Source organism: Anser cygnoides, chromosome 11 (genome assembly GCF_040182565.1).
Source record: "Anser cygnoides isolate HZ-2024a breed goose chromosome 11, Taihu_goose_T2T_genome, whole genome shotgun sequence".
Taxonomy (NCBI): Eukaryota; Metazoa; Chordata; class Aves; order Anseriformes; family Anatidae; genus Anser; species Anser cygnoides.
In genome coordinates, this window is record NC_089883.1 from 9,808,452 (window position 1) to 9,828,046 (window position 19,595).

General features: G+C 34.8%; 1 protein-coding gene across 2 annotated transcripts in view; it reads right to left on the bottom strand.

The window, feature by feature from the left end:
* The window catches only part of EFL1 (elongation factor like GTPase 1), a 71,694-nt gene that overhangs the window by 17,038 nt on the left and 35,061 nt on the right, over positions 1–19,595 (bottom strand). For both annotated transcript variants that reach the window (XM_067003901.1, XM_067003900.1), the window contains exons 16-17: positions 3,786–3,917; positions 1,563–1,710 (exon numbers count right to left, since the gene is read on the bottom strand). In XM_067003901.1, coding sequence (XP_066860002.1) covers positions 1,563–1,710; positions 3,786–3,917 — 280 coding nt within the window. The remainder of the gene's footprint in view (positions 1–1,562; positions 1,711–3,785; positions 3,918–19,595) is intronic.

The window sequence follows — 19,595 nt, forward strand, 5'->3', positions numbered from 1 at the left end:
AGAAATGGTACAAGACAGCAATCCTATCTTTCACTTTTCCTTCCACATACTGGTGAAAGAAGGAAGAAGTTCTTGACCCATGAGCTAATATGTGAAGAATAGCAACTAAGATGTGATAAGTCCTCAGGGATGACTGGAAGGAGAATGAGCTAGTAAATGTACTTTGCCCATACTCCTCTTGGGAGCTGGTACCCAAGTGAGAAAAAAGGCATCATGAACCCTATGTCAAGTCTGAGTGGGTCAGTGGTGGAAGTCCTGCTAGTCTGTGTCCTCGGATGTTTGTTGTTTCTGCTTATGACACTACAAGTGCAGTGTTCATGTGCTTTGGTGGTTTGGAACACTGACAACATTTTCTTGAGGAACACAGGTAAGGGACAAAAAATGGTAACTCAACAGCTTATAATTCTCTTCACAACAACTGACACTCAGAAAAAGCTCAAAATTATGTTTATGAAAGAAAAGGTTAGAAATGTAAATATATGGACTGCTACTTGCTGCTCACTGAGATCTTATTTTCCCATCAATTATCAATAACAACTATTTTACTAAATATTTTTTCAAGAGTTTGACCATTATCAATATAAAGGCATTTACACATCTTGGGGTAAAATGCCATGCCAACTGCTGCTCAAGACACAACTGTCTTTATTCTATTGTCTATTTATATGATATTTATATCATATATGATTTATATGATAATTATTTTATCATATTATATTCCAGTGAGGTGTTTCAATAAAAAGCACGTCTGTTTTCAGAAGTGGTATAAACATGTTGCACTAAGTAATAATGAGGATAACAGTAAGAAAATGTATTCAATTTTGCAAGTGATCCACTCTAACTTCCATAGGAAGTTAGCATTGTCTGATATTAACTGGAAGTGGTATGGGCACAGTCAGAGAGACATTCAACCATCTATCACCAAGTTTGTTTTTTGGCTTAGAAAGAAAATTAGAGTAAATGCACGTAAGACAGAAGTATCACAGATTTTTTTTTTGTAAATAAGATTTAGGAAAGGACTGTTTCAGACAACTGTTCTTTCACCATTTGAAGAAACATTTTAAGAAACTACATGTATTAGTTTATGGTTGGAAAAACCATGGTCATGAGTAAGAGCACAGATTAACTTTCTAAAAAATCAACGTCAAGTGCAAAGGAACAGGATAAGAGTGTGCACATGTGCACATACCATTTTTATCTTGTTGCTTCCTAATTTTTGAGAGTTCAGTTGCCAGACCTAATTCCCCTCAAAGTTTTTATTTTGTACCAATTGTACATTATGTTCTTAATTGGAATCTTGAAACTACTGCAATTTATAACTTCTTTCAAGTTCTCAAAAGGTGCGTAAGTTTCATAAAAATGGGGAACTAGTCAATTCTGCCCAACTGCATGTAATTTTATAACTAAAAAAGATACACTTATGAACCAAAGGTAAAAGCTGTTGGTGGATTAGGCTGCTCTTTTACCAAAATATAAATCAAAGACAGATGCATCAAACTGTCAAAGAAATACAATGCACAGTTACTTAATAAAAAGTTCTCCTTCCTCCTAGCACCTCTAACCTTTCTTTCAGGTCATCCAAGCAACGCTGAAGATGAACTTCTCCTGCTGTCACTAGCACATGCTCTCCTGTCTCCTGGATTAAAACTTGGACACATGGATCAGCTTGGTTTAAAAGCTTCATTCCTCTCACCAGCTGAGGCATATCACCTGGCAAAATAAGGTATTATTAACACAGTAATACCAAAGAAGGAACACTTGAAGTAAGATATTCTTATACTGAGAAAACAGTAACAGCATCAACTGAAAATATAAGCTATACCTATAGTTTGTCACCAAGAATTTAGGTACCAATGACAAAATTCACATTACACAATCATAACTGTGGTATGCGTTTGAATGGATTGCTAGATTTTGTTTTATGGAGTTTTACAATAGAATTAGTATACCATACCCCATGTGGACTGCTTAAAAGGCATGAAAGAGTGAACGAAGTACAAGAAGGATTTAAACTGTCTAGAAGCCACTGAGAAATTTTAATGCTATTATAACCTGAAAAGGGGAAAAAGATCAGGAATGTGTGCAGTTTTCAGTGAACCAGAACACAGATGTCCCTAAAACAAAGATGTTTAAAAAGAGTTGCCTTACAGTTAGTGAAAAATGAACAGTCACAGCTGGTTGGTCTGTATCTATGCACAAAACCAGCATGTCAGCAGCCTTTCATAATTAATATATATATATTTAACTAATTATGTTTCCTTTTCCTTATTTTACATATGGGGTAAAGAATATCCACAAGCTTACTAGGAATGCATATTCATATTCAGAAGAAAGAGTGACATTATATTTGTCATTCACTTGGAGACTATTAAAAGTAATATTATATATTTAATGCTAAGCTTTTGAGTGCATAAATGAAAAGTAACCAGACAGAAAATAAAACCAGACATAAAAAATAAACAAGTGAAAAAAAACCAGTGTCATTTTACATGGCCATCATAGCTAAACAAAGAGCTTCACATTCGTACTCTGCATTTAAACCCCCCTGAGAAGGAAGAATAGCTTTTCTTTCTTTTAGAGTTTATGCTAACCATACAGGCACCCACGTGAGATGACATGCTAGAGCCACATGAAGACTATATGCAGCTCACTGAACAATTGATTACTTTCAAGCTGTGAATGCCATGGCCTAATTTTGCTCATCTTCCTGATAACTGCAACCAACAGCTAATTCTCAGGAAACTTTTACAGGTATAGCTACTTTGAGACTTCTGTCTCTGTAACAACTTCGGCTCAAATCATACATTTAGAAGTTACCAGGAAAGAGACATTAATGATGTAAAGACTTAATTTCCTTAAGGGAAAAAAAAAAAAAAAGAGAAAACACCAAAATTGTGCAGTAGAGTTATATTCCAATACCATTTTCAACTTAATACCACACTCAGTACAACTAGAAACTCAATACTTTCGGAACTGCTTTAACAAACAAGGATGTGCAATATATGACTATCTATTACTCATATACCTACGACGAATAGCTGCTAGGCTGTCCTATCACAAATGAATAAATAAATAAATGTAATTTTAATGTTAGTGGATTTTGTACCTAAATAGGAAGCCAGTTATTTTGGACCTCCTGGGAATTCCGGGTGCTGTAATTATGGACTGCCCAGGGAGGTGGTTGAGTCGCCATCCCTGGAGGTCTTTAAAAGACGTTTAAATGTAGCCCTTAGTGATATGGTTTAGTGTAGGACTTGTTAGGGTTAGGGCTGAGGTTGGACTAGATGATCTTGGAGGTCTCTTCCAACCTAGACGATTCTGTGATTCTGTGAAATGGAAATTGGACTGAAATTGAAATAGAGATATACTACGGATGGGGGCAGGGGTCAGAAATCAATTAGAAGCAGTACTGCAAATTTGTACCAGGAGTTTGATGATATAGCATAGAAGAACATCAACAAAAGTGAAAAACCCAAAGGTATACTTACCTTCACAGTAAATGAATACTGAAATGTTAGTGTCATGTAGTGTCTTACTTGTGATACAGCTAAAAAGACCACAAAAAGCATAGTAACTGTATCTGTATGCCCTCACTTACTGAGACATGAGCAAACCAGCTAGAAGAATTCACAAGGACAATAAAATGCCATCTAGATAACATATATTTGGTTTATACTGGACTGATCTCTGATTTAATGGATAGATCATAAACTAGCTCTATCAGTAGCATCACCAAGGGTGGGAAGCTGAACTGCTATCCCACTGAATTCTCCTTTAAAACTTACTTGGATGTTTTGGTTCAACAGCTACTCGCACAATTGGTGTAGCCTCAAAGTTGAGAGGTGTAAATGGTGGACAAGCTGGTGAAGTTGACAAAGTTGCAGACTTTAGCACAACATCTTGCAGGCCTCCTATTCCTAATAGAAATTGGAGGGAAAAAGAAGAACAAAAAATATAGTGTCATATGAAAAGAGACTAAAAGTGATCATAAAGGTCAAAAAAGAAAAAAAAAGAAATTATTCTAATTACAAAATCAGAATTAAAAACTCCTTCCTGTTCATATAAACTATTTGTTAAAATATATGTGCACAATCTGAATACTCAAGTCTCTGGTGTGATATCTGATACTCAGTCTCACAGTTCCCACTGCTTTCCCTCTACATTTTAAAAAGCATGCATTTAATAAGCAAACTGAAGAAAAGAAAGAACACGAGGACTTTTTCCACTTGTAAAATGCTCAAACCTTTGTACAGCTCAGACTTAGTTTTGGTGGTTTAAATTTAGAAAAATTTAGATTGCAAGAGGTCAAGGTCGTCTAGTCCAACCGCCAGCTCAAACCAGGGCTAACTTCACAGTTAGATCAGGTTGCTCAGGACTTTGTCCAGTAAAGTTTTAAAAACCTTCAATGACAGACACTCCACAGCCTCTCTCAGCAAGCTCCTCTAGTGCTTAATTACTCCTATTGTAAAGAATGCTCAACCCCCATCCATTTAGGATTCCCCTTTTCTGTAACTTTCATCTTGTAAAATTAGATTTACAGATAGCAGGCTATCAATTCTAATCCTAATATATTTTAAAAAGCAGGCAAGTTGGAGATAACAGCCTAAATTGTAGTGATAAGAAAAAATATAGAAAAAATACTAGCTATAAATCTGCAAAACAGCTACTGTAAATGCATGTTTAGCATTGGCTGGCTGGCACATTTCAGATAATTTGCAATTATTGCCTTCAAATTCCTAAATAACAGAACATCATTTATAATTTAGTCAGAGCTATTAAAAACACTACCACAAGTGGGTGAATAATAAAGACAACAAATAAAGCTGATATTGATATATGTAGTCATTTCTCTTGATTCTCCCTGAATCACAAGCAACGAGCATTACAATACTTCTATTGCAGTACAAATTAAATGCACACGTAACTTATTATGAGAAAACTGAAACCTCTAAGTCATAATCAGTACCTGATTAAAAATTAAATTTGCATTTAGAGATTGCAGGGAGGGATTCGTGCTCCCTCCTCCTCACTCTCCCTTACATGCCAGAGTAAGGAAAAGCAGAGAAGCTCTTAACCCCAGCCCTCCATTATCACCCTAATTCTGTTCCAGGCTCTTTTTTGGCTTGGTCTTCTCTATTTGAGGCCAGAAACAAAGGGAGTCAGCTTCCACCCTATGAGATCATGAGGGAGTTTGAATTCTGAAGAGCCTGTCTGCTGCAGAGTTATCATCTGCAGAATCAGGCTGTTTCTACAGCTAAAAAGGCCAAGTGTCTGCTCAGTAGGATATGCCAAAATCTAAAATGTCACTATTTAAGAAAACTTGCCTCAAAAATAACTGGAAGCAGAACAACATTCAATGGCTTTAAATGCAGAATAGCAGATGCTACAAAGAAAATAAATCTGTATAAACTCTGTGTTGCACCTGACCTATGACCAACATGTATTTCCTCTTTTTCACTTATTCAACATGTGGTTTGAATGAAAAACAAATGCTGGATCACCACCATCACCAGGGACCGAGTAAAGGGATGGTCAGTTTTATTCTGAGCTTCTCCAGCTGGTAAAAGGAAAATGATTTAAAGTAGGAGATGAACAGATTCTTTTCACAGTGTAATGTGAACCAGAGAAATCAAGTCACCACATCTTACTTCAGACAGACTTGGTCTTTTCTTGACAGACGTTACAATATTCTTATTACCTTAAAGAAAACCTAAAACTCTCCAGTCTTTTGTTTTACGTTTGAAGGTAAAAGTATAAATTTTTTATTTGTCTGGCAAGACTAATACACTAAAATAATAAAGATCTCCCAGTTTCCAAGAAAATCTATTAAGTTCACAACCTTTAGTTGCTTAGCTGTGTGAGCTAGCATACAGCAGTGTCCAACCCCGATAATCTATTTAAAAATTATTGGTAATGAACGTTGGAAAAAAAACTATAAATATTAAAACTTCTTCGGCAAGTTTTTGCATTACATAATTAAAAGCAACTGCTAACACATTTTCTGAATAATATTACATGAAGATGTAGCATAACTAATTCCAATGTACACATAAAATTACAATAAAAGAATTCTGCTATTATGCTGATATACTAAACTTACTGTTTATTCCCACTGAAACTTATACATTCTACTGGACATCACAGATCTCAAATGCATATTAATGTTACCTAGCTGAATGGATTTAGAAAAGCCTCTCCGAAGTTAAAAATGGGAAGCAAACAAGAGTTTAAGATTTTATCTTGTTCAGCCCTTGAATAAATATCTTGTGTCATTGTAAAACAACCATTTTGCCTCACATTTCTTTTGTTGTAAATTAACTTTCAAAAAGAAAGGAACCAAAGAGAAGAACAGAATGCCTAAGCAAGGAAGATGAGAAAAGCTAGTGCTGTTATGTTTTAGGTTAGCTAAGAATTAAGTACTAAAAAGCACTGCAAGTACTTTTGAATAGTCATCTCTCAAAGAAGAACCTAGCCTACAAAGTACGCAGTCTGTCACACTACTAAATAAATATGACATTAGGCAATGTGTTGCACATTGGTTCTATTTATTTTTTTGAAGAACTAGAGTTAAATATCTATAGGAATTTTTAAATTCTTTTGAGTCCTTTTGAGATTAAGGGAATTACAGCGTAGAGGACCACAAAACATGCTACCCATGCTGAAAAGTCAAGCCTACCAAGGGATACCATATGAGACTTTACAGTAAGTATCAGACTGGATTATTTTTTAATTTAGATCTAAATGCTCGTTCCTGCTGCAGAAAAATATTTTTGTTTTGAAAAAGCATTCCCACTTACTACATTTCACTAAAGTAATAGTGCACCTGAACTCTACTGGATTTCAATAACAACTGACACCGAAAAAGTATCACTCTCCAGGGCTCTGGCTCTAGGTGCTGAGGACTCCCCTGAAAGAAAGGTAATTTCACAACGCTCAACACTAAGACGGAAACACCCTGACTGAATAGCACTAGTTCTAGGAACTTGACACCATCTTTTAAAGAGACAGGCAAGATTCAAAATGTTTTGTAAATATCAAAATTATTTACATTTTTTTAAAAGATTACAAATTCTCTCGTCTTAAAGAAGCCAAACCTACACACAGCTGTTTACCAAACTGACTGTTGGTAGCATATATGATGAACATCATCCACATTTAAGGAAACGTAACTGGATGCTTTGTTTTTACAGAGATACAGATTTATTCAGATTACTCTGATAAATCATTCTCAGTGACCAGCAACAAACATAAATCAAAATATTAAAGTTATTATTTCAAAAGTAACTGTTAATCCACAGGTAGAAAATAAATACTGAAGTTAAGATTTGCTGTTAATAGACAAGGAACTCACTATGAGCCTATAAAATAATAATAAGGAAAATCTTTTGAGTTCATTTTTGTCATTTAGAAGTAGACCAAATTATGGTATGCATCAGGGAGTATGCCTACACAGATGGAGAATGTTAGATTCATAAAGGTCCTTCTTTTGTTGAGCCCTTTATAACTATTACTCACTCTAGAAGATAAGAATAATAAATCAAGTACGCATCAGCAGTGTTTTTACCACAAGATAAAAACATGGCAGAAATAGATAAGGACATCACGACTGAAATCATGAATGGAGTAGATTTAAGACAAATCTCCATATACTTTTTGTTTTTGTGTCCTCCTCGTAACCAGCACACCTTAGACACTAACTTTGCAGCCCTTAAAGATGAAGTACACTCTTCCAGCTGAATTCAGTTCTAAAGATCTGAACACATAATAGATCAATTTCAAGATAGATGTAATTAGTTTCTTTTGATGTAGAAAGATTCAGCATTTAATGTTCTTCCCAGATGCAAAAAAATGAAGCAGACACCCGCACCATGCATAACCTTTTCAATCAGATAAGGAAATCATTCAATTTGCAGTGTGAAAAATCAAACAAAGAAGAATGAAAGTTGTTTAAATTTTAACTTCTGCCACATTGCTACTAGCCCCAACACATCAGTTCAGTGGATCTTCTCTCACTGATGATATCACCACTTAAGAATCCTTGGCTGCTTTGGAATGGAGACACATCGAGCTTTGACACTGTAAGGAACTAAGTAAAGCGAAGAGCTAATGTTAATCTTCCCAGTAAGGTTCTGTCGCCACTGACATATATCATTTCTTATCAACGTTGTTTGCTTAGAGAGATTAAGACTTAACAATTTGCAAAGCCTCCTGGTTTAAATGCTCCAGGCACTGCACTATGCATCAGTGAAGAAAGGCCATGCAAGCTCATTCATAATTCAGCTAAGAGGTGTGATGCAAACTTCTGTAAAACTACATAATCTGAATTCTTAAAAGTTAGCAGCACGTGCCCTGCGTTTTAAAGGGAGTTTAGAGAAAGCAAGACCTTTATAATCTTGTTTGGACTGTAAAACAAATATCTTTTTCTCCCTGGTGAGAGACATTTTAAAATAAATACTTTTTAAAGGTGCTTTTAAAAATGTGTATGAGGAAACAAATTCACAAGCCCACCTTAAAAATACTACTTACTCTTAGACATTTTCAGTTTCTCCTTAAGATAAATAGGCTAAAAGCCAACTAAAACAAAGAGAAGGGCAAAGTATATTTGCCAAATAATGTTAAATTAATCAAGAAATTAATGAAAGGCTCCATACCAATTATCATTTGCTTTCAAATCTATCTACAGAATTCTCCTTTGCCCATTACCTACAATTTGCCTGGAAAAATGTTATACCATTAGCACACAATTACCTATTAGAATGACTAATACCGGTTCATGGTTTCCATGTACACTTTAAGCAACAACCTCTATCCTTCCACTACTAACTTAAAAAAGAAAAAAAAAAGACTTGCAAGCTGGAACTGATATTTGGTAGGAGTAAATTCAGATACAATAGTACGCCTTTTATATTCAATATATTGTAAAATGTTTTACAAATTACTGGGATTAAATGATGGTAACTGTAGGGAGTTTGGACAAGTAAGTAGCTACTATGGCTTAAGAATGCCTTGTATTATACATTTATTGCATGAGATTTTTAAAGCATGTTTCTCTTGAGTCTCATGGGCACTGCAGAGAAACATCTAAGGGCAGAACTTGACCTTTCTATATTAGAAACTGTTTCTGGAAGAAAAGGGAATGTAAATCAAGACACAGACTACATTCTAGTTGAGATTTCATCAACTTTTTCCATAATACACTCCACATGTTAGCACAGATTGCCGGTGAGCCTCCTCATCTCATCTGTAATTGTGCACTTCCCCCTCAATTGTTCATATTTGCTTCTGAGCAGAGTGAAATTGGTTGTACAAAAACCAGAATATTGTAGAGTATTTGCATGATTTTAGCTGTTCTCAGTACTTTCTAATCATTTTACATAAAAAGATAATTCAACATCTTCTTTTGTATTCTATTTCCTCTTTCCTAATGTGTTTTCCTTCAGCTCAGTCTCTAAAGATCACTAGAATCCAATAGACTTTCGAAGCATCTGTCCTAGTTTCTTCATGAGTTTCAAAGAAATTACCTAAAAAACCTACCTAAATGTGCTAGGGATTAGCAAGCAGACACTTCAATTCAGTTCCTCAATACAAAGGAGTTAATTCATAGTTTTATTGTAGAGTTTTACTTCTAGGCTCACAACAGTCTGAGGGTAAATTGAGCATAACTTTCTGATCAGATGAAAGAAAACTCAGCTATATTATTAAAAATGTTATATCAAAATTCCCTTCCCAAGGGACACAATCATGCAATAGGACATTAAATGCAATAAGTGCCTTTTGACACAAGAAGCATCTCGATGCTTTACTGCTGAATCACCGAGCAGTAAAACAAGTACCAGGACAGTCCACTGCATTCTTTTAGGAAAAAGACTAACAGTTCAAAGAAGGAAACTTTATGTCTGGTTTTAGAAGAAAATGGAAGGAAAGCAATAAAGTGACCTAATGCACATTCCACTAAAATTTCCCATTGCAAGATTATAGTTTCAAAGAGGACTGCAAATATATATAATGAGTAAACACCCATCATTTATCTTGCGCTGAGATTCTTTGGAAAAAAATACCATATACTTGATTATACATTTAGACTGCATGATAATATACACATTTCCAAACTGCTGACTGAGCTGACAATTGTAATTATGGTATTTCCTACAATTTCTCAGGCTAGAATAAAACAATTAAGGAAATTATAAACAAACAAACAAAAACAAATGAAAAACCCAACCTTTTACATTAAACAGTAATGTCTTTAAAGCGATGAAGTGAATGGATAGCAGACCCACCAGCACACAGTCCTTGTTTAAAGTCAGGCATTTATTTGTTAAAATACAAATTTGCTTTAAAGTAAACAGAATTAAACCAAAATCAGTTCACATTCCAAATCTGATTTCTGTGTTTACAAATAGGTATAGTCAAAATGAAGTATTGATTTCCTTAACTTGTTTAATGAAACAAGTAAAGATGATGAAAGTATTTCAGATAATGATGTTTTTCTTTTGCTACAAAATTACTTCATTTGTCAAGCCATACTAATTTTTGGAGTTCAGAACTAAAGTAAATGATCCTGATTTTTAAATAGTTATGGTTGAACTTAATTTTAGTATGGAAACTTAGAAAGAAAGCTCATGCTTAGACCTGTAACCTTGCCCCATTACTCTTTACTTGTTATGAAAATGATGCAATTATTTGCTGGCTTGTAGTTTCACCAAAAAAAAGAAGTATAAAAAAAATCTTTACTCCAATATAAGTTACTTTAACCTTTTAATCATAAAGCATTCTTGATAGAGATAGCAAACTGTATCTTTTGTGATTTTATAAAAATGTTAGATCTACTCAGGAGCAAAGATATTTTGTCCGAGCTCACACACAATTCCTTTACACATAGTAGCTCAACACGACATCATTTAAAAGCAGCAATACCAAACAACAGTAAATATGTGGACAGATCTTTGCATCGTGTGACAAGATCGAAACTAACTTCACTTAGCCTGTACATCAAATTAACACTTCCATTACTGCATGTGGAAAGCATTTAGCACCATATAAAAAGTCTTCAAGGGTCTCTGAAATATAAACCAAATTTCAGATTTATAATTACTTCGAATAAATGATTTTAATTAGAACTGACAGCAACACATCTGAATTTACTTTTTTTTTTTTTTTTTTAATGACAACCAGAACTTTAGAGACAGTTCAGCACGGTTGTCCCAAACAAATGGAATTTAGGAATGGTTGTTTCAACATATTTACTTTGATAATCTAAAAACCCTCTGAAATGTTGACTTTTTTTTTAGTAGTAGTAGTAAATGTGCTTTAGTAAATAAATCCATTAAATTGCATAATGTACTGGAAAACAGATAAGCTCAATTCATATGGCACATCCTGTGCAAGAGAAAAAAATAGCTCAGCCATCTTCTAAGGAAGAAGAAAGCCTTCCAGAAAACAGAGCTCTAAGTGAGCTATTCAGAAGAGAATATACATTTTTTTTGGAGATGAGAAATGTGTCACAAGTGTAACTGGTTAATTCTAGAAAGTCTTCCTACTTTGTCATACAGATAAACAGACACTGGTTATCTCCTGATGATTCCCACTGGTTCAATGGGAAAAGTATTTCAAATTAAAAAAAAAAGATATTTTATTTGTAACTCATATACTGAAACTCTCCAAGACTTCAGCTATAATGCCAACATTTGCTTAGTAGAAGCCAAAAAGATGGAGCTAATGACCCTTCAGAAAAGTGGCTGGTACATAATGATATATTGATAATAATTTTTATCCATTGAAAAAACATGGCAGGAAGAAAAAAAAGCAAAAGATAAAGTTGAAGTGTTTAGCAGAATTTAGGCTTGAATTTAGGATTATTAGAAGTTAGGCTTGATATTAATACCCAATTAGGATTGCAAAAGGAATGTACACTAAAAGTTTCAAAGTACCGAAGAACAGGACAAGTGTCTCTGCTCCAAAAGTCCTCCAGCACATTCATAGTTTATTATATTGCTTATATTTTAGAAATATAAGAGGATAAAATTCAAAATATTTTAAAATAAACCCCTCTGATTCACTGAATACATCACAGTGGTTCATTTAAAGAAAAAAGTAGAAAAATCTAATTCAACATTTTTGCAGTGCCACCGTTAACAACATTAACTATACCAACATGCTCAGTTCTGGAAATCTATTAAGATAGGATCTTATTTTCTTGGTTTTGTAACATGATTATAAATTAGATAATAAAATTATTAATCAAGACCATCACTTCTCATCTTACTCTATTAAAATACTTAAAATATTTTCCACCTACCTTGAAATACATATAGAACTTTAAAAGACAGGTAAAGGGGAGACTGCTGTCAGCAGCCAGAAACTGAGAGGGGAAGCAATTGTACTCTGAGACTGAGCAAGATAAGTGTTTAACATTAATTGAAAAGTGATGGATTATATTTCAAAATGTAGTCAAAATGTAGTCAAATTCAGTATTTATTTTCCCAGTAGACACTGGGAAGGTACTATAAAAAACATACACTATTTTCATTTTTTTTTTGAATCAGAATATTTGAGGCAAGACACAAGTGAGTGAAGATCTAAAGTTCATTAAGGTTTTTAGCACAATAGCAAATTGAATTCTCCTAGTTTCTTGACCCAACACTTTCCATAACAGAGCAAGATAACTTATTTCAGCTAACAGATCCGCAACAGCAAATGATTTCTGATTCTAAAATAAGACTAGCTATAGCATTGGCTAACAACCAACTGACCCTTAAGAGAAAATACCGTTTTATTTTTTATTCAGTTTTAATAATGTGTCCTGAAAATGGGCAGACTTCACGTGTATACTGTTTTCTTAAATTGTAGATTATAAAATAAGTAACATCTGTTACTCCCCAGAATCAATTATAAGTGGTGTTAAAATTAATGAGGCCTTCAGGCACTGATCTCGCAAAGAATTAATTTTAATCTGTGTAAGTCTTGGAGGTTTTGTCATGTTTGCCTAGAAAAGGCTACATGAACATATTGCTACAAGTTCTGCATTACATATCCAAGGTACAAAGGGAATTTAGAAACTACTACAAGAATTGCCAATTAAAAAAAGACAATGGTAGTTTAAAAACTCATTAAATATTTCTTCATTCTTGTGATGGATTTTAGAATTTAACTGTAGGATCCCAATATACTTGACTTACATTTCACCAGTTAAAAAAGAATTTGAGATTGTATGGTGTATACATTCAATGTATAAAGTGTATATAAAGTGTAATATAGATTGTATTGTGTATACATTCAATGTATAAAGTAAATGCAAAGATAGACCAATCAGTTATTGGGTATTTCAGACATCACAAGCAGAAGCAGCATACCAATTACCAAATGTGTATAATATCCTGTGGGAAATGCCCTACTGAGTCATTGACCATTTATCCTGTTAACTTGTAAGACATGCAAGTAACTAATTAAAATTCAATTTTCCAAGACCTGACCCAATGCCTAATGTTCTCTCCATGAAAGGCAATCCCCACGTACACCCCACTACATTTGACTATAAATGATTTCTGTTTCTTATTTTGTTGCTTTGGGAAATACGGCTTGAAATGTTCCAAAATACTATGAATAATGGATTATTTCAGTCTACATTATACAAAAGTTGATGTTTATTTTAATTACAATCATGAGAATTTCAAGAACAATAAAGGATAATATAAATAATATACCATTTGACTTACAGTTAAAAGAAGCCTTTAAATATCTAATTTGTAGTTACAAGCAAAAATATTTTGGGGAATAATTAATTAGAAGAAAGATTCTAACAGAAGAAAGCACCTTTCCAATGTCTTGAATTAGGCTTATTTGACATAATGGGTGTACAAATAAGTGAGACGAGATGAACAGGGAGTATCTTAATTACACTTGTTATATCAGCAACCTAGGAAGTTGCTAATAGTAAGTTATTTATTATGCATTTCAGTTTAATAGCAAAATAAATTCCAAAATGAACAGAAATGCATTCAGACACACAACAAAAAAAAAGTTCTTGCTACACAACAACTGATGACTAGGACATAAATATTGATCTCAGATTGAAAGGAGATTTGCTCTAAACATCTTGAATAAAATGTATCTGGAATAGTGACAAAATGTCTCGTGAAAAGTAAAGGTGGAATTCCAGAAAGTTATCTCAAATCATTGATACACATGAATCAATGACAAAAGTACCTAAGAAATACAAAATAATACAATTCTGGATAAAATGTTCTGCTAACGTGTCATTATTGTAGCTAGAATAGTGGTAAAATATAAATAAATATTATATATAAAAAATATAGTGATAGTGATAAAAATTCTCTTTTTTTCCACAAAACCTAAACAATACTTAAATAATGAATTTTACTTCACATTAAATATTTCTGACAGTCTGCCTCTATGTAAATTAAATATATCAAAACCATACATTTAAAAATAAAAATACCTAACAAATAAGACTGTTACTCTTTATCCTCTCAGCTCTTTTTCAAAAGAATAAGGTTGCCAGTTTTCCCCTATATTCTCATTGCTTCAATTAATGTATTATTATTGTAATTCATAGTCCATATAACTTTGACTTCCTAAAATATTATCTTCCTAACATGTTAACTTTTATTAACTTTAAGTCGACAAGAAAATGGGAAGAAAATATACCGAAGAGATCATTTCTAAGATAAGAGAATTCTTAAGGATACCTCAGAAGACCACATAATTGAATTGGGCTTTAAAATGCTCCCCTAATTCAAAATGGAGGAAAGAAATTAAATAGAACTAATCTTGATTTTTAGTGCACCTTACAAAAGAGTTACTACTATGGTTTAATTTTACTTACATCCTATCAGTCTACATGAAGTGATAAAATCCACAATATTGCTCTCCTCAATTGTTAAAAACAGGCACGAACAGAGACTGACAGAAGATACCGGGAAGGGAGCTTGGAGCTTTATCATCTGCACATCTGGAAAACCCTTCACGTTTAATTTCCTTTTCACAAGTAATAACATCAGCCACTGAGTGCTTCATTTGCATTAGAGGACAGAAGGGGAAGAGCCCCAGCTCCAGAAGGCAGAGTCTAAGAATGGCACCTGAAATCCAGCTAGAGATGATCGAATAGCTAGCTGCCAGCAAAAAGACGAGTCCTGACCCCCATTTCTGGCTTTCCTAGCACCAGCACTAGCATTTGTCAAGACTCTTGCTGAGCCAATTCAGGAAACTAAATAAACAGAATAAAATTAACCTAATAAAAAGGCAAATTCTCCACCTCGCCCAATTTTCACTCCCTCAAGTAACAAAGCATGAATATATTTGTAAAAGACAATGCTTCTGCCCTGCTGTACAAAAAGCAAGTCATCACGTTAGTAAGAGGGAGACTCCTATGGCATGATGAAGCCAACCAGAAGGAGAAGAGGTTTAACAATCTGTCACAAAACTGGGTTAAAGCCCCTCTTCCACCCATCCCTGTAGACTGTGGAGCTAACATGGTACTGAAACAAGTAAATTTGTCTCCATGCCTCACTGCCACCCCCTCAGAAACCAGATCAGGCTGGCAAACGTTTTGCTGACTACACAGAGCAGCCCGCAGATGCGGCATCGTGTATCACCCACAAGCTCCAGCACTCACTCGGCTGCTGCTTCAACACAAAGTAAAACACAGCACGTCAGCTGCTTTGCTGAACAAAAGAAACGTGGCCACTTGCCACTGCTAGGTATCAGCTTTAAACGCCTTGGAAGAGTTCTGGTATACGCCTTTTGTTTCTACTGAAAATGGTTTGTTTCTATTAAAAATGGTTGATTACTGAAATAACTTTCTTCGGTCGAGGAGCGGTGCTTCCAACCCAGTATGTCATACTTCCTGATGGGATTATGTATACAAAAGAATTTGTTAAAAATGGTGCAAGTTTTTAGTCTCTTTTCCAAAGTAAATGCAACTCGTGTAATCACACAGTCTCCCCTCAACAACTTTTCTACATGTTGTCAACTTCCACTAAGTTTAACTGTGACTGAGAGGAGAGGGTTCAGATATAATTCAGTTTCCACAAGTTATGTAAAAAAATCAATGGCTGACTACTGAAGGGAGACCAAAATTGGTAAGCTCACTAAGAAAAAAAAAAGTCAAAACATGCTCATTGCATATCCTGCTTGGAAGCAGCTGCCTGGCGACCAGCATGCACATCCTGGCTGGCCAACTGGGACATGCACAATTAGAGGGTGGGAGTAGCTGAGAGGGACGCTGAGGATTTTAAGGACACCAGTCCACAGGAATCCAGGCTTTGTTAAGGCCACTGCTCAGAGAAGTTGCTTCTTAAACATACCACAAAACAGCTAGTCTTTGGTGGAAAAAGTTCTGAAAAACAAAACCACGAGGGTTTCATATATTTTAGATCCTGTTTTGCGTGCTTCTCAATACACAGCTCTTTGCATCAATGAATCCTGTAGGCTGCCGTTAGAATTCACTCAGCAGCTCCATCAGGCTAAAGACTGGGGAACCAGTGTGAATGTCATCGCTGATATTTAAATACAATAACTGATATAACAAGAAGTACCAGCAGGTTCACATGCCCATTCAGAGTAACGGGTTCACAGTCAAGCAACACACAACGGTTAACCAAAAACTTTAACACTGCATAAGGCATTATTTGGACAATTTTCATCATATAACACTGGCAAAACATCCAAGTATTTAACTGAATATTTGTTCCTCAGTAACATTTTTCAGAAGTAGAATTAGTCACTGAAACAGACTTCTATCAGAGTTGGCAATGAGGGTACTTTAGCCAATGAAGCTTAAACTGATAGCAACAAATAAATTGACTTATGCTCAATGCATTAACTTAATCAAATATATAATATACACATTCTGAGTGCGTAGCTGTTGGTTTTTTTTTTTTCCCCTCCTGAATTACGCTGTCTCAGTTTAGGCCTGCCTACATTCAAGTCCAGTATGTTCAAACCAGTATCAAGCACCTCTGAAAAACCTGCCTGCTTCACACTCACTCATTAGGATGACAGAAATGTCTCCTCTCTGGAAGGAGAAGCTCTCATCTCAGGTTCTTAAATTCATTACACAATTTTTATAATGAGATCTCATTGTCTTTACACAGATAGACCCAGAACGAAAGATGGTAATACAAAACACTATCAAATTAAGTGAATTACCTACCAAACATGCATCCACAAAGAAAAGCTGCAGAACACAAAGTTTCCCTAGAGTCCATGACACTTTTGACAGTAGCACAGCCTTAGAAAATGGAGCTGCTCATTTTTTAAATCACTGGCTTGAATTTTGCCCAAATACATAGTACACCTCATTGAAGAGAATACGATAGTAGGGAAAAATGTGTCAGAAAAATGCTACATTTCTTTTATTCTTAATTAGATGCAAAAAGTATTTAAATTTGATTCCAGATATCAATGCCAAAATTTCAAAATACTGTTAAGAAACGTCAGCAACTGTTCTGCACCTTCAGACAAAAACTCAAAAACAGTAGCCCCTTAAACTTCACTCTTGCCTACCATCAACAACTGGAATAAAACAATTCTTTATAAATAAAAAATGCATACAAATGTAGATTCTGAAACTTGTAAGAAGGTGCACAAGAAGCTTTGTCTATGCTTACTATTCTCAATTCGTACAGTTTTGACAATGAACTTAGAATAGCTATTACTAGCCAAGTACAAATGGAGTTTACACTCACACTGCTTGGCTTGCAACCTCTACAGAAGAGTAAATACAAGCTTTTCCACTTAATTACCAAATGATAAACAGTGGTACACAACCTAAACTTTGAGGCTAAACTATTTAGTGCTGCCGCTTTAACACTGTTGTTTAGCAGTGCTCCTCAGTTTGACATCAGTTGAGACTCCTAAATATAGCTCTGCCTTAACTCCCCCCCACAGTTCACAAGCCAGACAAAGCCAACTTTATGACTCACACCCTGATACAGGCCAAACAACCCTCACAACACTTTTGCAATTTAATTTGAAGCATGAAACAACATCAAAATCTCAAGAAAATACTTAGAAAATAACTCACTGTAACAGCCGTTATTAAGAATCTCTTAACTTGTAACCTTCCCATTTTTTATACAGAGGACTTAAATTCTCTTCTACTGTGCTCATGTGTAGTGGGATTACGTGCAAAATTAATTACAATTTGGTCATCCTCACACTCCCGAGCCCTCACCGTAACCCTCTCCTGCTTTTCTAACTCCTTGAAGAAGTTCTGGTGACAACAGACAAAAGGAAGCAAAAGAGAAATACACAAAGTAATAAGAGACTTTTGTGGCTAGTTCAGATGCACAAGCAGAGGCATTTCAGAGCCATGGGTGGCATTTACTGCAAGAATGCTGTATATTATGAGCACTAGCTCTATTACACAATACAATAAACACTTTTCACACGCGGGTGTGAAAACGTATATTGCTTCCTCCTTCATTACACAGGAGGACTGACTAAGATTAGGAAGTGTTCTAGCATGATTTTTAAAGACATTTGAATAAATTGCCCTTGTGTATTAGTGGTTTATATTGCATAAACAATGCCAGCTAGGAGAAGGGCTCTGGGATTTGCTTAGTTTATTGTTAACTAAAATATTCTCATATATTCCTCTTTTATTAGCAGGGGATAGAAAAGCAAGGTAGTCAAAAAGCGAAGCTGAGGTAGAAAGAGTGACAGATGGAAAGGCAGAGAGGAAGGTGGAATATGAACAGAAGATAGGAGGAATTTTTAACGCTAAAATTTGGTGAGGGGAGACTCAGGTCAAAAAGTGGATTCCAGAGTCATTCCAAAGACAGGCTGAGGGAGGTTAAGTCTAATTTCCACAGTCTGGCTGTTACTCTGCACAGAAGGCAAATAGTGTAGCTATGAAAATTAAAGGGGCATTCAGAGAGTAGTTTTCCCATGTATTTTTCCAATACAACTGTAGCTTTTCTCAGGACAAACAAAGCTATCAAACAAAAAGAGGAAGCCAAACAAGATCTTTTCATGTGACTGCAGCTACACTATACAGCCTCCTAGAGCAGTACATTATTTCCAAGTTGAGTTAATGAGAAAAAGTAGGCAACATACTGACTGTGGACTTTTGACTTTCAGAGTGCTCCATGAGATTTATTTCATCTAGAGACACAGCGTTTGCAGATTTTCTATACAAAGAAACGCACATTAAAAACAAGAATCCAAAGTTGTCGCCATACTGACAGAGCTGTCAGCTGACACCTTTACCCAGAATTGAAATAACTACACATTTTTGTATTGCGTGAAAAAAGCACCCTCTAGACTCACATTAAATAGGATTTAGAAAACAATTTAAAGGATAAAACAAGTTAGCTGATTTCTATTCCCATTTCCAGAAAATTCCTATACATTTCTTTATAAGACTACTCTCTAAATACCCTCTTATTTCAAGGAATCATCATCATACTACTACTACTAACAATAATAATAATTCAGATGCCCAGAATTTTGATTGCATTTGATATTCAACTTAAAATATAATCCTTATCAGACAGTCACACATTTGTCATGAGAAGCAGAAACTTCATTCTACCTTTTCAGCGAAAAACAAAGAAAAGTACCTGCTTTTT